Source organism: Amphiura filiformis, chromosome 3 (assembly GCF_039555335.1).
Source record: "Amphiura filiformis chromosome 3, Afil_fr2py, whole genome shotgun sequence".
NCBI classification, from domain to species: Eukaryota; Metazoa; Echinodermata; class Ophiuroidea; order Amphilepidida; family Amphiuridae; genus Amphiura; species Amphiura filiformis.
In genome coordinates, this window is record NC_092630.1 from 8,149,136 (window position 1) to 8,165,276 (window position 16,141).

Below are 16,141 nucleotides of genomic sequence, written 5' to 3' on the forward strand. Positions count from 1 at the left end.
GCTCCCAGGTCCCACACAAAATGTGCAAACGTTGCTATCCGCTCCCATTTTTCGCATGCTCAATAGACACATGGGATGAATTTGAGTTTTTCTTTCATACATATGACAGGCCTATGTATAGCAACAATTTCCCATGCTTAATTCAATTTGGCCAAAGTATGGACTTGGGTGGGTTTTGCATTCATATATTCAGTTGCTTGCGCTCATTTGAGCACATAGATTGTTGACCTTACCACATCATCTGTGGTAGGGTAGGCCACCCAACTTTGAGGGCAGGGGAGATGTTCGGTACAAATTTGCGTCCATTTTTGGATGATGTTTTAATAATAATACCGTATGGGTATGGAACGCCCTATACTTGTTATAATAGTGGTATTCTATCATTTCCAGGGATAAATTTGACTGAAAATGCCTGAGTTAGATGAGGGGTAACCCTCGTTCTACTGAACTACTTTTTGTAACAAAATCTACGAAGAGGGGGTTATTGCACCCTAATGTTCTATTATAAAAATCATATACCTTTATTTGGTACCAATGTATAGCTATGGTCTCCTTTATCCAGTGTTATCAAAATAAGGACAAACATTTCCCACATGATGTCGCGAGACGCGATGATGTCATAATGTGTGCGCACCCTCGCAAAATTCTGGCTAGATGTACTTAAGTACATGCAAACTTGACTTCTTTTGGCTAAAAATCTACGAACATGCGATTTTTACCTGATTTTCTCCAAAATGTGCACGAAAATGACCTATTTCAACCTAAATACCAAGTAAAAAGTTGGCATCTTTTGGAATAATTTTACAAGAGGAAATGAAAATCATGAATTTGATTGTAGAAACCAATAGTGGGCATCACTACCCCCCTGGTCATATTTGATGGTCGATCGTCCTACCCCCGGGTAAGGTGCTGGGTAGAAATATTATCAATAAAATGAGCGCCAAGGATGGATCTACTAATTAGCTTAAGTACAAAGGATGGATCTACGATTAGCTTAAGTCGTTTATACGTAAACACGCGGTTTTTTTTATGTGTGATGAAAAACCTTGAGGGTTTGTAAAACGTCTCTTCGTGTTAGTGTTAGTGTTTAGAGATAATTTTGCAACCTGTTGAACGTGGTAGTATCACATTCTTGGATCATGAATTACAAAGCTACATTGATTCATATATGTGTATCATTCATGACGTTGCATCGTTAATGGTGTCTATTACATCCCTCAATTGAATTTGAAACACGTTTGCCGAAAAGCTATGTTCCTAGTTCGATTTTTATCATATTCATATTTACATATATATCGTGATCACATCGATCATTGGTTTCTACCCTTAAGAAATAATCTTTCTCAGAATTTGGAACATCTACTTATACTTTAGGCTTATCAGCCTGTCATCAAGGACATGATATTATCAGTAGGGCAAGAACGATCATATATTGTATATTGATTGCTGTGCTGCTATCTGAAATCTGAATTCGCACAGGGGTAATCCAAATGGATATGAAAAGGTCTGTAGAATTTGTGAAATAATAGATGCAAGTGGGTCATTTAATATCAGATTTATGTGGGTAATATATGAGACTTAATATACAGGAAAATTCAGCAAGAAGAATAAAATATATACACCCGGCGAGTTTAATAAGACGTGCTATTGAAAATTTGTCAATTATTCTGATTCATAAGAGCCATTGGTTTTATAATATAAATAAAATGTTTTGATAAGGCAGTAAGAAATTCTTGTCCAATATAAAACAATTTTGTGGATAATAAAAATAAAGTTCACCGACGTGTAAAAAAGTGCTCTTTGAGGGGTATTGAAAAACTTGCTCCTTCAGAGATATTTAAACAATAATTGTTCACTGAGGGGTAGTAAAAAGCAAATTCTCTTGACCCCAATACATCGCCACTACATGTATAGTTAATATACCCGTAGTGACAGTTACATGTTGTAACGCACCACTTTCTCAACGAGCACGAGGCTACTGCGACGATGCAAGAATATGTCAACGAGACTACTATTTTGCCTAATTTGTAACAATACAACGTTCTGCTTTAATTATAAAGTTGTAAGAAAATTATGACAATCCGGATGAATGTTACGCTAACATTTGATTAATACTGGGATCAACATCCTATATAAAGCGGAATAACAAACTCTTAATTTAAACATTCCGATCTTTATTTTATTTTGACCAATAGTCGTGGACTGCTTGGTCTATAATTTTAACGTGCACCTTTGTTTTCTATTTGACTTTATATGATGATGCTATTAAATGGCTTAAAGGCACTTCAAGAAGAGCTAAGACGAACAGTGTACCTCTTTACACACTTTATCGTGGATCTATGCCCTAAGCACGAGTTTAGTTTGGCAAGGTATATGTTGTCAAAATATAGTGTATGTAACTAATAGCTACTGGTCACTTAGGAGCAGCGAGTATAATTGGTATATATTGACTTAACCGGATGTGAATTCCAACCATGAGATGTTGAAGCGCGCGCATATCTCGGTTAACAACATAATTCACAAGTCATCGCAAAAAAACCTCACTAGTTGTATATTGACCGTTGAACAAACATTATTTTTGCATTTTAGAAAAATAGCTCTTGGCATCTCGTCTGGTGCTGGCATATCATCATCAGTAGCTGTGACACGCAAACCAGACAAGTACCCATCTAGTCTGTGATCTTAATATCATTCTGCTGTTGATTCTGCTTTTGAAAATACGTGACAACCGAATGAGCAGGTAAGTCTTGTTCTTCCTAGTTTTTACTCTAGTTAATCATTAATTATTAAAATGTCAGTAAAAACGTGTTGATACAAAATTTAAATGATATTAATGACATTAAAGTGTGGTACAAAGTATCTTGATCAATTAATTGCGATGTGTGGTAGGACTGAGAGTAATTATTATGTCGTTCATGAGATGGTCATGTGATATTGCTATGGCAATACACATAGACATGGTCCTTGAAACAAAATTTGAGCTTGTAAGTGCAATTTTTTTTAACATTTCCTTCTATTTATTGTCTTGGAGACACAGCCACTTTACTATATTGTGCTTAAAAAGTAATTCCTTTAAAGGTATGTTTGTCCGTTACAAACATTATTGAAGGTCTAGCTCTCAAATAAAAATAACACAGTTTGAGTTTCAAAAGATCGTCGTGATCATAATTTCAGGAGGACTGTCCCGGGAACTGTCACCCGATTACCGGTGAAAGCGGTAAACTCTGGCAAACTTAACCAACAATAAAATACTCTTGCATTAAATCTCCAACCGCTCCTCATAGTGTTCATTAAAAAGGGTGTTGAAAGAGGAGGAATCAGATTAAAACGATCAGTGTATGTGGCAGTATACACCAGGCACAAAAAGCCCGGACAAAAAGAAACTCGTCAGTTATATTCATCCTTGCTGTTCAATAACTTGATAATTGTGGATTATTTTGAAATATACATTTTGTTAATTGGACTTTGCTGTCTCATTTGACACCCTGTTCGTGAAAAACGAACAAGATTTGACCAAGATATGCGCCTCCAAAGCCTCAAACCCCAAAAAGTTGCATTTTCAACGATTTTCAATGGGAACGCATCGTTGTATTGCACGCAAGCACCACGGGCCAATCAATAAAGCAAACAGTGTAACAGGCACAATTGAATCGTTAAAATTGCAACTTTTCATTTTGGGGTTTGAGAGTTTGGAGGCGCATATCTTGGTCAATACTTGCTCAATGTTCACGAACAGGGAGTCAAATGAGAAAGAAAAGGTCAATTAACAAAATGTATATTTCAGAATAATCCAAAATTATCAAGTTATTGAACAGCAAGGATGAATATAACTGACGAGTTTCTTTTTGTGCCTGGTGTATATTGACTTTATCTAATTGTTACTATGATTCAAAATGATATCTAAGTAAATATTGTTCATTGATGGTGTGTTCGGAGGGAGCAGATCTGTTTAGCAAAGTGATAGTAGAATTATATCGACAATGCCTACTCCTGCGATCAAAGATGATGTCGAGTCTTCTCTGCTATGAAAGAACATAGGTTTAGGGACCGGGAGCTTGCGGGGGCTCAGCCCCCAATAATTCCTGATGAATTAAAACAAATATGACCAGATACCGGGAAAATGGGTGTTTTTCCTGACACCCCCCCCTCTGGCACCCCCAGGATAGATCACCAAAATTGTTGGTGACAATCTTCCTAAGCCAATGAAGAACATGAAATAACTTGAAAGACTGCATTAATGGTGAAGTGAATGGAATAACTCGTCTTTTTAGCTAATATTAAATGCGGGATACCTCGAAGATATAATATAGTATTAATCGTTAGCTGAGTTCAAGAGGGTCAAAAGTGCGTAGTAATAACATAACACGTAGGACGTTACACTCAGCTGACGAATTGTTGTGTTTATATAGAAATCAATATTGAAGATGTATCTTTGAACTTGCTCCTTACACATGCATGTGTCGTTATTAATGGAACATCTGACATTCCGCAATGCTTGCTGTAGGCACTACACAGGCTGAATGTTCAGTGTAAGAAATTAAACCCTAGTTAGTCCTTCCCCTAACCCAAACTGATGGGTGCTAATACCAGTTAAATCAACACTATACCCGACACCACAGTGCCGTCACATATCCTTAAACACTGGCCCCAAGTCCCGCCCCAAGTTGAATTTGGTACACTTGGGCACACTGGGTAATTGTAGTGTCACCCTTTTAACATTTGCCCGGCCATCATGATCATACACAAGAATAAAGCCAACAATCACACCTCGGGATGAGTTGGAGAAGACATATGAATGATAATTGCCTGACCAACACCTTTCCAACACTTCTCTCTTTGCAGCTCTTTGCTGTCCTCGCTTTATTACTGAGATATTCTTCTGTATGTTGAAGAAAAACAACAATTAAAGCTCGAATAATACAATGTGCTCATGAGAGTTATTTTCGATGATCAAAAGTCATTTTCTTTTCTTGAAAACCACATGAAGTGAGATGTTAAGTGTTTTTGAGTGAAAAAATCTAAGAATGAATGAAGATGTAAGGGCGGACTCCACATACGCCAAAATCCGGCACGCTCCCTAAAACATAAGAAATTAAGCTAAAATTGAGAAAAATGATGTCCAATTCTAGCCTCTGCGCTCCTCTAATATTGACAATCCTGGAAAACCAACCATGCCAACGCTGCGCAATTACTTATTTTTATCGGTTTATCATTATTAGCTGTAGCTTTAACTGTGATACAATGGAGCAAATGGGCGACATATATTGAGGCAATTCAACATAAACTAGGACACAGGTGCAATTAATATTCCGCCTGATATCCACTTTTATAATGCTCAGAACTCGCCGAATCTTGCTTTCAACGCTTACTTATTATGTTATTCTTGATTACACTTAATCCCTGGGCACTTAATCTAGATACGTTTAAGTATCATATTAGAATTTCATTGGCATACAACAAACGGTATTTCAAACAGTCGCAAAATGATTACATAGCTGAGGCACTCCAGCAAGACCCAGTCGCCACCATGAGGAGAATATATGAGTTGAATGTTGTACGTGAGGCAGTTTGTCAACATCACAATTTACTTCCCAAGTTTTTTTCATTACTATGACAGGCTTGACAGCATATAGTGTTCTACATCATCAGTGCGCTAACTTACCGAGCAGTTGCAACATGATAAAGTGATGATCTTAAAATGCATCACTATTCTGTCAATGCTTCTCATGTGTGGTATGTTTAGGTCCTAACAGTACGCACGCAATAACAATTTTTATTATCAACATACACATATGTTTCAACATAATAGTCCTGATGTCGCCATATCCTTGTTATTGCTATTATTGCATGTTTTACTTAAAAAATACAACAATTATTGTACGACTACAAAAGCTTTGTCAATTAGTTACTTAAATAGAACGTTAGATCCATCAAATTGTGTCAACAGTCTCACAGATGTGTGTAAATGAAATATTTCACAGATAATTAGTATGGGCTTTTGACGGGACAGACATCTTCTGCGATACATTAATGAATGTTAATCATACCAGTCTCCTCTTCTTCAACCCATCAGATATCTCAGTAATAGATTTCATCTGTTAATGTTGAAACGTGTTGAACGTGATAATATCAAGGTCCCAGATTATGAATTAGGTAACAGAGATTATTCACAATACAGCCTGTCTCAAAACAAATTGTGCAAGTGAAAAGCGCCCTCTTTGGCAATTAAAAAATACCGTTGTGACATGATGCTTACATCAACGTCAAGGGCGTAGTCTTAGCTCTCAAATGCCGTTTGTTCTGTTCAATATGCTTGTTTTAATCTCGAGATATGTTTTATTTTAGACAGGCTGTATATTTTCTTCAATGAACAATGCATAATTGTGACCCGGCAGCACAAATGAGCCGTAAATTCCCTAAATTGTATTCTGAGTTACGGTATAAAATGTGTACGAAGGTCGTATTCATCGGTAACTTAAGCTGGCCCGACATCTGTCTCACTTTGATCGTCAAAACTAATCAATAATCCTATTGTTGAAGTGGATAATAAGCTTCTACCTTAGATGGCTATAGAACTTTTAATAGCTCTGGTCTTTGTTTGCTTTTGCTAAATCCTGTTCAAGTGGTGGGTTACCAGGCATTGTATTTTGTACAGGTATGCATAACCAACAATTAACAATGAGAGAACTTTCTTAAACCTCGTTGACTTGGGGATGATTTGAAATGACCGCCAATTATGACTGTTTGATATTTATTGCCAGTAATGTGGAAAAAGAGACACATGTAAAAACGTAAAAGCTATAATTTTGTTGAAGGAGCAAAGTTTAACAAACCATAACCTCGCTTCTGGATATCGTTTGAAGTCAAATGATATACCATTTTTAAGTTTATGATGTTTATTTTTTAAACACGAAATAAAACAAAGTTGACCGTGGAGGAATTTACGGCTCATTCGCCGTGAACGGTCACAATAATTATAAACGTTCTATTCAAACTTACAATTGTGAAGAATATCATTCATCCAGGTATTAATAACTATGAACTTGAGATTATAATCTGAAATATTGTCACCCATAAAACGTAATTCACAGCTATTCCAATTTGTTTTAATTTAATGAATATTAATAATATCCAAACAATATTGTTCACAATTCTTCGTTTGAACCAATTTTGATATTAAATTGACAACATTTATTTTATTTACGTGTAAATTTCATATTTAAGGGATCGGAGAGCAACGTTTGCACAGTATTTTTGTGGGCCTTAAGAGCACATCAGACACATCAAATTGCATTCTGAATACGAGCAATATCCTCCTGATATCTTTTGGTGGAGAAATGTATATCTTTAAAACAAAAGGTCGAACTTTTCAAATCATTAGATTTATAAAATTTACTTCGAGGGCTGTTTTAAAAATATAAAAAATATAAAAAATACCAATTTTGAATAATTTGCCATAAACTTTGTATTATATCGCGAATTTCACGAAAATCTGAATCATTGATGTCAGAATGACATTCCGCGTATGTGCTCCCAGGTAACACAAAACATACTGTGCAAACGTTGCTACCGGTCCCTTATCCCTAATCTGACGAGAGGGAAGTAGATACAACCCGCCCTCTGGATTCTTTCTTGTCGCCGTAAAACGCTCAAATCGCCACACGGCTCCACGTATTGTACAACCATTTCGGGACGCGTAATTTCTTTCTGCAAGCATAATGGGCCGCAATACACACAATATACTAATATTAGTATATTAGTACTAATAATTACGTATATAATCCTAATCCTAACCCTAACCTTAACCCTAACCCTTAACCCTAAACCCGAACCCTAACACATAACCCCTAACCCTAACCCTAACCCCTAACCCCTAACCCCTAACCCTAACCCTAACCCTAAGACCCTAACCCTAAGACCCTAACCCTGACAATAATGAACCTTGCCTCGGACTATGCGGTTAGTGATATATTACGGCCCATTATGGTTGCAGAAAGAAATCAAGCTTCCGGGACGGAACAACCATCCTTTGAAGCTGTTTGCGCTCATTTGATCACACAGATTGTTGACCTTACCACCTCATCTGTGGTACGTAGGGTAGGCCGTACAACTTTGAGGGCAGGGGAGTTGTTCAGGCCCAGGTACACATTTGCGTCTATTTTTGGAATAATATTATGGATATGAAACTTCATATATTTGTTATAATAGTGGTTTCTTATCATTTTCAGGGATAAATTTGACTAAAAATGCCTGAGTTAGATAAATTATTTTTTGTAATAAAATCTACGAAGAGGGGGTTATTGCACCCCTAATTTTCTACTATATATACCTTTATTTGGTACCAATGTATAGCTATGGTCTCCTCTATCCAGTGAATAAGGACAAACATGATGTTGCTAGGATGTCATAATGCGCACCCTGGTTAGATGTGAAAAAGTACAGGCAAAATTGACTTTTGGCTAGAAATTCTACGAACATGAGAAAAACAAATGTGAACGGAAATAACTTCCAAGTAAAAACACGATATTGTTTGGAATATTATTACAAGAGGAAAGGAAAATCATGGATTTGATTGCAGAAAAATATCGTTATGAACACGGCAGAGTGTCGAATACGCAAAATTGCTGTTCTGAGTAAACGGCGTTTGAAAATCTTGGTACCATTCCATTGGTCCTTCTAAAAATTTAGAACATTCGTGAGCACTCATTTGAAATGTATATTATAGAAGTGAATGTATACCAATTATTGTCAATATTGGCATGTTCTGAAATTATCGATATATCCCTCAAAACGCGTTTTAACAGGTATTCGGCTTTATGCTGTATCCAAAATGTCTCTACCACTGCGCAGACAGAGGTCGAATACGCATTCAACTACGTGTAAACCATAGCACGCATTCTTGATTTGGGGAATTAGTAGTTATCCCTGTAATATTTAGCAAAAACTCGAGGATTTTAAAGCAAAAATAACATGATTTGTACAGCTAAGTATACGATTCGTCTCTCTGCCGAATTCATTTATCGCACTTAGGCGCGATTCGTCCAAATCAAAATTTCAATAACTACGTCGGTGAGTAAGATTTACCATTAATTTTTGGTGGAAATAAAAGATAACCTAAAACATAATCATAAGCATACAAAAACTCAATTTGCTCAAAATTCTCGATTCGTCACTCTGCCGAATTCATAACGATATGATGGGCCTTACCAATCCCCTGGTAATATTTGATGATGGGTCCTACCCCCAGGTGAGGTGCTGGGGTAGCAATTGGATCACTAAAATTAGCGCAAAGGGTTGATCTACGATAAGCTTAAGCGCAAAGGATTGATATGCGATTAGCTTAAGTCGTTTGGGCGTAAACACACGCGGTTTTTTCCGCCGAATGAAAAACATTGAGGGGTGGTAAAACCACCCTTCGTAGTGTTAGAGATTTAATAATTTTGGAGCGTGTTGAACGTGATATAAAATTCTCGGAACACGAATTATAGATATACGATATTCTCAAATCAATCAATGCCACATTCAAAGTCACATTCAAATGGGATTTACTCCGGGATATGCTCTAATGAATAATGCTTTAAAACGTTAAATAGGAATTTGATTTAATTTAATAAATACTATTATTCATATATTCATTAACCGCATGTTCATTTATTAATTTATTTATTATTCATCATCGTGCATCATTTATGGTGTCCAATACACCCCTCGAATGAGTTTGAATCAAGTTTGCCGAAGGCTCATTTTTTCTGGAATTTTATAATATTCATATTCACGTGTAAAACGTGATCACATCGATCATCGGTTTTTTCCCCTAAAGGAATAATATTTCTGAGAATTTGGAATATCTACTTACATTTCAAGCGTATCACTATCAGTCTTTCATCAAGGACAGTATTGATATGATCACTGGGGCAAGTACAGTACAGTCATTTTGTATATTGATTGCTGTGATGCTATCTGACATCTGAACTCGTAGAAGGAATAAGTCTTTTCTTAAAACCATTCTTATATTATTATGAATTTCGAATTATAATCTGATCTATTGGACTTACGGATGCATCATCAAGCCAACTGGTGTTAAAGCGGCATAAGTTCGTTATTAATACCTGGATGAACAGTGTACTTCGATTATATTTATAAATGCGCTTTTATAAATACGCACGTGACCACCTCCGCTCTGCCACAACAGCTTGTAGATAGTAAGTCTCGAAGTGACCTTCTACATAGCGGGGTGGTCTTCCTATACATTTGAATGTAAAGGTGGAACAACACGAGACTATTGTGCAGCAAAATTGTCTATTTTGTTCAACTTTGTGATTATATTTTTTCCGTTGTCAAATACTTTTAAAATGTTGTCTTTGATAACATTACAAATTCGGAATTGCAACGTGTGTAATAGTTTTGCAATTCAATTAATATTTGATGATATTTATCTACAGAGTTCCTATGCTTTTCTTTTTCTGGTCAATGCATGAGAATTTGGTCACGCTTGCTGGTCTTTGTATGTCGTTTCCATGTGTCACGTGCGTATTTATAAAAGCGCATTTATAAATATAACCGAAGTACACTGATGAATGATAATCTTCACAATCGCATTCTTGCGATTGTGCATGTGAGCTTCAAATGTCAAAGAAAATTCATCACCTCATAAAACCGAAAACAAGAATACCGCTTCTTTTTATTATACAGAATACCTGGATGGAGATCTACAAGGAAAATGATTCGTCTCTTCAATTACAACAGGCAACCTGACCAGTGAAACATAATGATACCCACGCTCAAAAGAAACCGTCATATAAAATTGTTTTATGTTTTATATATTTCCATCTGTCCTTTTCCAATCATCTATAAATTATACATTAAAAGGACGTACTATTGAAATGTTTTCAGTCATATAGAGCCATTGCAATACTATTGTTTGCTGGATCTCTTTTGATAATATTATGACTAGCCTAAGGTTTTAAAATATAACGACAATGTTTTGATCGGGTAGTAACAAATTCTGGTCCAATACAAAGCAATTTTGTGGATAATAATAAATTCAAAGGCTTGTAACATAATGTGTTAGAACCCAAATTAAATAAATTCTTATTTCCAAATAGTGAATACTATAGTTTCTTCGGACCATAATATAAATGTAAAAATGTAGGCATTTATATAGCGCCTTAGATCCGTAATTATACTGATATCAAAGCGCTTTACATTTATTTCGCTGTCACTAGGATATCACACCATTTGGCTGCCAACAATAACGGCGCCGGTATTAATACTACCTAACAGCTCCCAATTTACACCTGGGTGGAGTGGGACAAGCACGATAAAGTATCTTGTCCAAGGACGCAACATATTGGCCCTGACGGGGTTCGAACCCACAACATGGCAGTAATGAGTCCAGCGCCTTTACCAGTTGGCCACCATGATATGTCTTTCTTGTGTGATTTTCTTTACGTGTATTTTCAGTTTTAATTTAAGGTAGTGTCTGGCCTTATAGCCTGCTGATTAAACCCTTGATATCATTTAGGCTATTCCACTGTTAGAATCCATACACCCCTGTGGAAGACATTACCTTAATCTTTCATCACATGACCTTTATCCTTCATGAATGATATTACACAGGGAGCATGAATTTCAAATGTGGTTAAGTGAATGGGTGAATCCATTTGAAATCTACACACCCTGTGTGGCAGATTTTAATCTGCCACACAGGGTGTGTAGATTTCAAATGGATTCAAAAGGCCATGTCTTCTATAGACGGTGTATGGATTTCATCTGAAATAGCCAAATTGTTATGTTTTGTGTAATATTTTTTGATGTGGTGATAATGATATTGAAATATACATTAGGAAACGAATTGGGAGAAAACCTTCTGTTAATAAAATACTATGCTGAACCACCAGCCTGGGTGGCTCACGCTCCAGTAATTTCAGATGATTGAGCTCAGTAATACATCAAAGAATGTCTTCCAATTCATGAAAACAAATAGATAATCAGCTTATCGGATTAAAAGCTTAGAGGGAAGGTCTTGCTGCTCAGCGAGTGTTTGTAATTATCAGAAGGTTTTCTGCAAATTCATTCTCTAATGAAATGCAAATAAAAAACCCATACTAATAATCTTATTCCAACCCTGCATTAAACACATCTAAATTTAGCTTTTAATTAATCTTACTCAAACACAACCTTCATTTGTTCCTGATCAATAAAAAATACTGAGGGGAATAACATTAACGTGGTTTATATAAATCTTTAATTAGCTCTCTGCATTATCATGACCAAGATTTGTTTGTAGATAGAAATGAGCAAAGTACAAAAACCTGTTATGTCGATGCCTAAAGACATAGCGAATGGGTCTCCTAGCTGATGCAGTTGGTATCTTTTGCCCCTACACAGATCACGATTGTATTAATTTATAGTTTCAATTCCATCCGCAATTTCCTTCCTGTCTTGCCTCGGAGAAGACATCAATATTCTTTTTGTATGTATCGCTATAATAATCCTAATAAGGGTAATACAAAAGCACAGATTGCCTGTGTTGATTAAGAGCTGCTAGATGATTAATACGGCTATTGTATGGTAATTATGTGAAAACTGAACAATACGGAATTATATTATTTGCCTATTAACTAATGCATGTATCCTAATAATCGTAATACAATACCGCTGATTGCCGGTGCTGATTAAGAGCTGATTAATACGGCTATTGTACGGTAATTATGTGAAAACTGAATGATATGGAAATATATTATTTGGCTATTAACCAATGAAATGTCGTTATTATGTCAAAACTGAACAATGCGGAGTTATATTATTTCGCTATTAACCAATGAAATGTCGTTATTCATGTCTACTGAATGATAATATCGTATATTGGATTATTATTCTCAGGTATTACGTATTTCTATTGTACTCTCAAAATGCATTTTCATGCCAATGTATCACTTTTAAATTTGCGTAGATTATTCCGAAGTTATTGACTTTTTCTTTTTATATTTTACAGATTATATTAACTTGGACATTCCTAGACGATTCACAACAATCGTTGAGGAAAATTAATCGTGACACCGAGGTTGACGTTTATGTAAACAGACTACAATCAGCAAGACTAAACAGTAACACCGACTTCCCGATATCTGGCAGCCCTCGCAAAAATACCGCTATGAATTGATTAGATCACGCTGCATCCAAACACATACAGCAGTGAGAGCGAGATGCACAGACGGTGGACCTGGTATAACGTGAACTTTAGAGAAGTCACCTATTTTGCTTTCGCTGATGATGTCTTTATGGCTTTATAGAGCTAGTTTTCAATTTCCTTGTGTATTGAATATTGATGAGTGTGTTGGACTACTACACATACATGAATGGTCATCGCCAGAAAGGAAAAGTATTCATTGTTAATGAAGGTGGGAGGACAAACTGGTACCTTTTTTCTAAAACTGACCTGTGCACTGTGCAATTAGATGATGTTACAATAATTTTTGTTCAACAGCCACAGTACTGACAATTTAAATCGTGTTTTGATCACCATGAATATTTCACGGAATTTGAGTTTCGAGAACTTTGTGGATCTGCACATTTCATATATTGAAGAATTGATTTGCGGAATACTGATGACTGTTGCGATTATCGTGACTTTAATTGGGAATGTTCTTGTGATTCTTGCCGTGTGTAAACATAACACACAAAAATCACTTCATCAAGTGCAAAACTACTTCTTGGTATCGTTAGCATTTGCCGATTTAACCGTGGCTGTGATAGTTATGCCATTAAGTGCCTCTTATTATATCAGAGGCTATTGGGCTCATGGAAACTTTTTATGTAATATGTGGAGAACGTTAGATATATGTCTATGTACGGCGTCGATTTTAAACCTTTGTGCTATTGCCTTAGACCGCTATTGGGCGATAACAGATCCAGTTAAATATACACCTAAAAGGACAAAGAAACGAATTTGTTTCATAATCGCGTTCGTATGGCTTCTGAGTGGATTGATATCTGTACCTCCTCTGTTAGGCTGGGATGAAATGACAAATTCTCAACAGCAAAGGTGCGTTTTATCCCAACAACGAGCTTTCATTATTTTATCATCTTCTACCTCTTTTTATATCCCTTTTATTGTGATGAGTGTTGTGTATTTTAGAATCTATAGGGCTGTACGTGTACGTGGCAGACGCGCTAAAATGCACACTCCTCTTTATCAACTTGATATTGATAAAAATTCAGCAGAAAACGGGATTCTGGAAAGAAGGTTCGGCTCCCAATTCCGATACAAAAAACAGAGAATGGAGAACCTAACGGGTTGGCTTTAAATGTGATAATGCCAGATCATCCAAGTGATATTCCTAGTGAAATGGAGACTGCTGTACGTAAGAAACGAAAAGAACATTATAAGATCAATCTTAAAAAGGAGCGTCGAGCTGCTCGAACACTTGGAATCATATTGGGAGCATTCACAATTTGCTGGCTTCCATTTTTCCTCATGTATGTTATAATGCCGTTTTGTAAGTCATGTCAGCACCCTGGTAGGCGTGTGGAGGCTGTTATTACATGGATTGGGTATGTAAACAGCGCATGTAACCCTATAGTGTACACTATATTTAACGGTGATTTCAGGAGTGCTTTCTTCAACCTATTGTTTGGCAAGTGCGTCAAATATCGACGAAAAAGATGTCTGGAAAAAAAGTTGGGAATGAAGGCTCTACCAAACTAGTTCTAATGCATTGAACACATTCAGCTGCAATTTGGATTATTACAATATTTCAAGGTATAAGAAGAAACAGCGCTCCAAGTGACACTTAAGTGCATTATAATTGAGTTATTAGGGCTTGGTTAGTATAGATTTCCCACCGAACGTACATGATAACAAGGTCATAATCTGTTGGGTTCACCTTCTTAAATAAAACAGGACGACTACCAATTAGAGTATATTGTCAGAATTACTGTAATTTGATTAGCTATTGAAACGGATTACTGAATATACTTCAGAATAACAGATAAACAACAATTATGACAATGGAATTAATTTGTAATATCGTGGGAATCTGAAAACGTGTGTGCCCTTGTTGTGTTAATACAAAATAAAATTGTCTATGAAATAAACAGCTGTATTGCTAGCGCACGGTTGTTTGATGTGATCATTTATCAATTTTTCTGACAAAAAACATTATATACTAAATGTTCAATTCTAGACTTGGCCAATACCAACAGCTATCACACTAAAACACATATAATTAATTATAAAGCTTTGTAAGATTTACGTAATTTTTATTCTATAAACTGTACATTTGTGTGCAAATTGAGGGCGCTATTTACATATATTTTGAGTTTGAAGTAGCCAAATATATAATATAACCAATTCATTTTATAATGAAATGTTTTTTGAAACTTTCCTTGCCACTAGTATTTTTCTGATGTTCTAATAAATTTACCTATATACAAGTGTCTACCCCTTGTAAAGATGCAAACAATATTTATAATAAATAGCGCCATCATTGTTCAACTTTGCTTTAAAAAGACAAGTTTTACATTACATCAAACAACTGTGAGCGATACTCTGCGTATTTGGTGTATGTGCTGATATTCAGTACACTGGATAAAAATAGACAAGAAAGTGGTCAGATGGGGTTTGGTCTTAAGTTAAGTTAAGCATTAAAATGAGAATTTTTTCATCAAACCTTGAAAGCACCAATTGCTTTTTGATATATGCCAAATATGGTGGCCGGATTCAAATACAATCAGTTGTATAACCTTTTACATAATAATAGGGGCCATTCCACTTAAAATCCACGCTATCCCTGTGGAAGATTTTGGAAATATCTTTCACAGGGGGAGTATGACTTTCAAATGAAATAAACACATCAAGCAGCTCCATTTGAATTTCATACACTCTCTGAGAAAGATTCAACCTGAATCTTTTACTGACGGAGGGTGTGTTTCAAATGGAGCTGCTAATATGTTCATTCCATTTGACATTCATATTCCCTCTGCGGAAGATATTTCCAAAATCTTCCACAGGGAGGGTGTGGATTTTAAATGGAATGGCTTAATCAAATTCCTACTGAATTAATCCCCTTCAGACCAGCTATTTTTTCACATGATCAAGGAAATCGTTTTATTTTTGTCAGCTAGTATAATATATTCT

General features: G+C 35.9%; 1 protein-coding gene across 1 annotated transcript; it reads left to right on the plus strand.

Moving 5' to 3' along the window:
• The first annotated feature begins 2,524 nt into the window (after positions 1-2,524).
• Positions 2,525-15,378, plus strand: LOC140147958 (probable G-protein coupled receptor No18). The gene is given in 3 exon segments (XM_072169751.1): positions 2,525-2,740; positions 12,998-14,306; positions 14,309-15,378. Coding segments are annotated over 2 exon segments (1,182 nt in total). The 5' UTR covers positions 2,525-2,740; positions 12,998-13,526; the 3' UTR covers positions 14,711-15,378.
• The last annotated feature ends 763 nt before the right edge of the window (positions 15,379-16,141 follow it).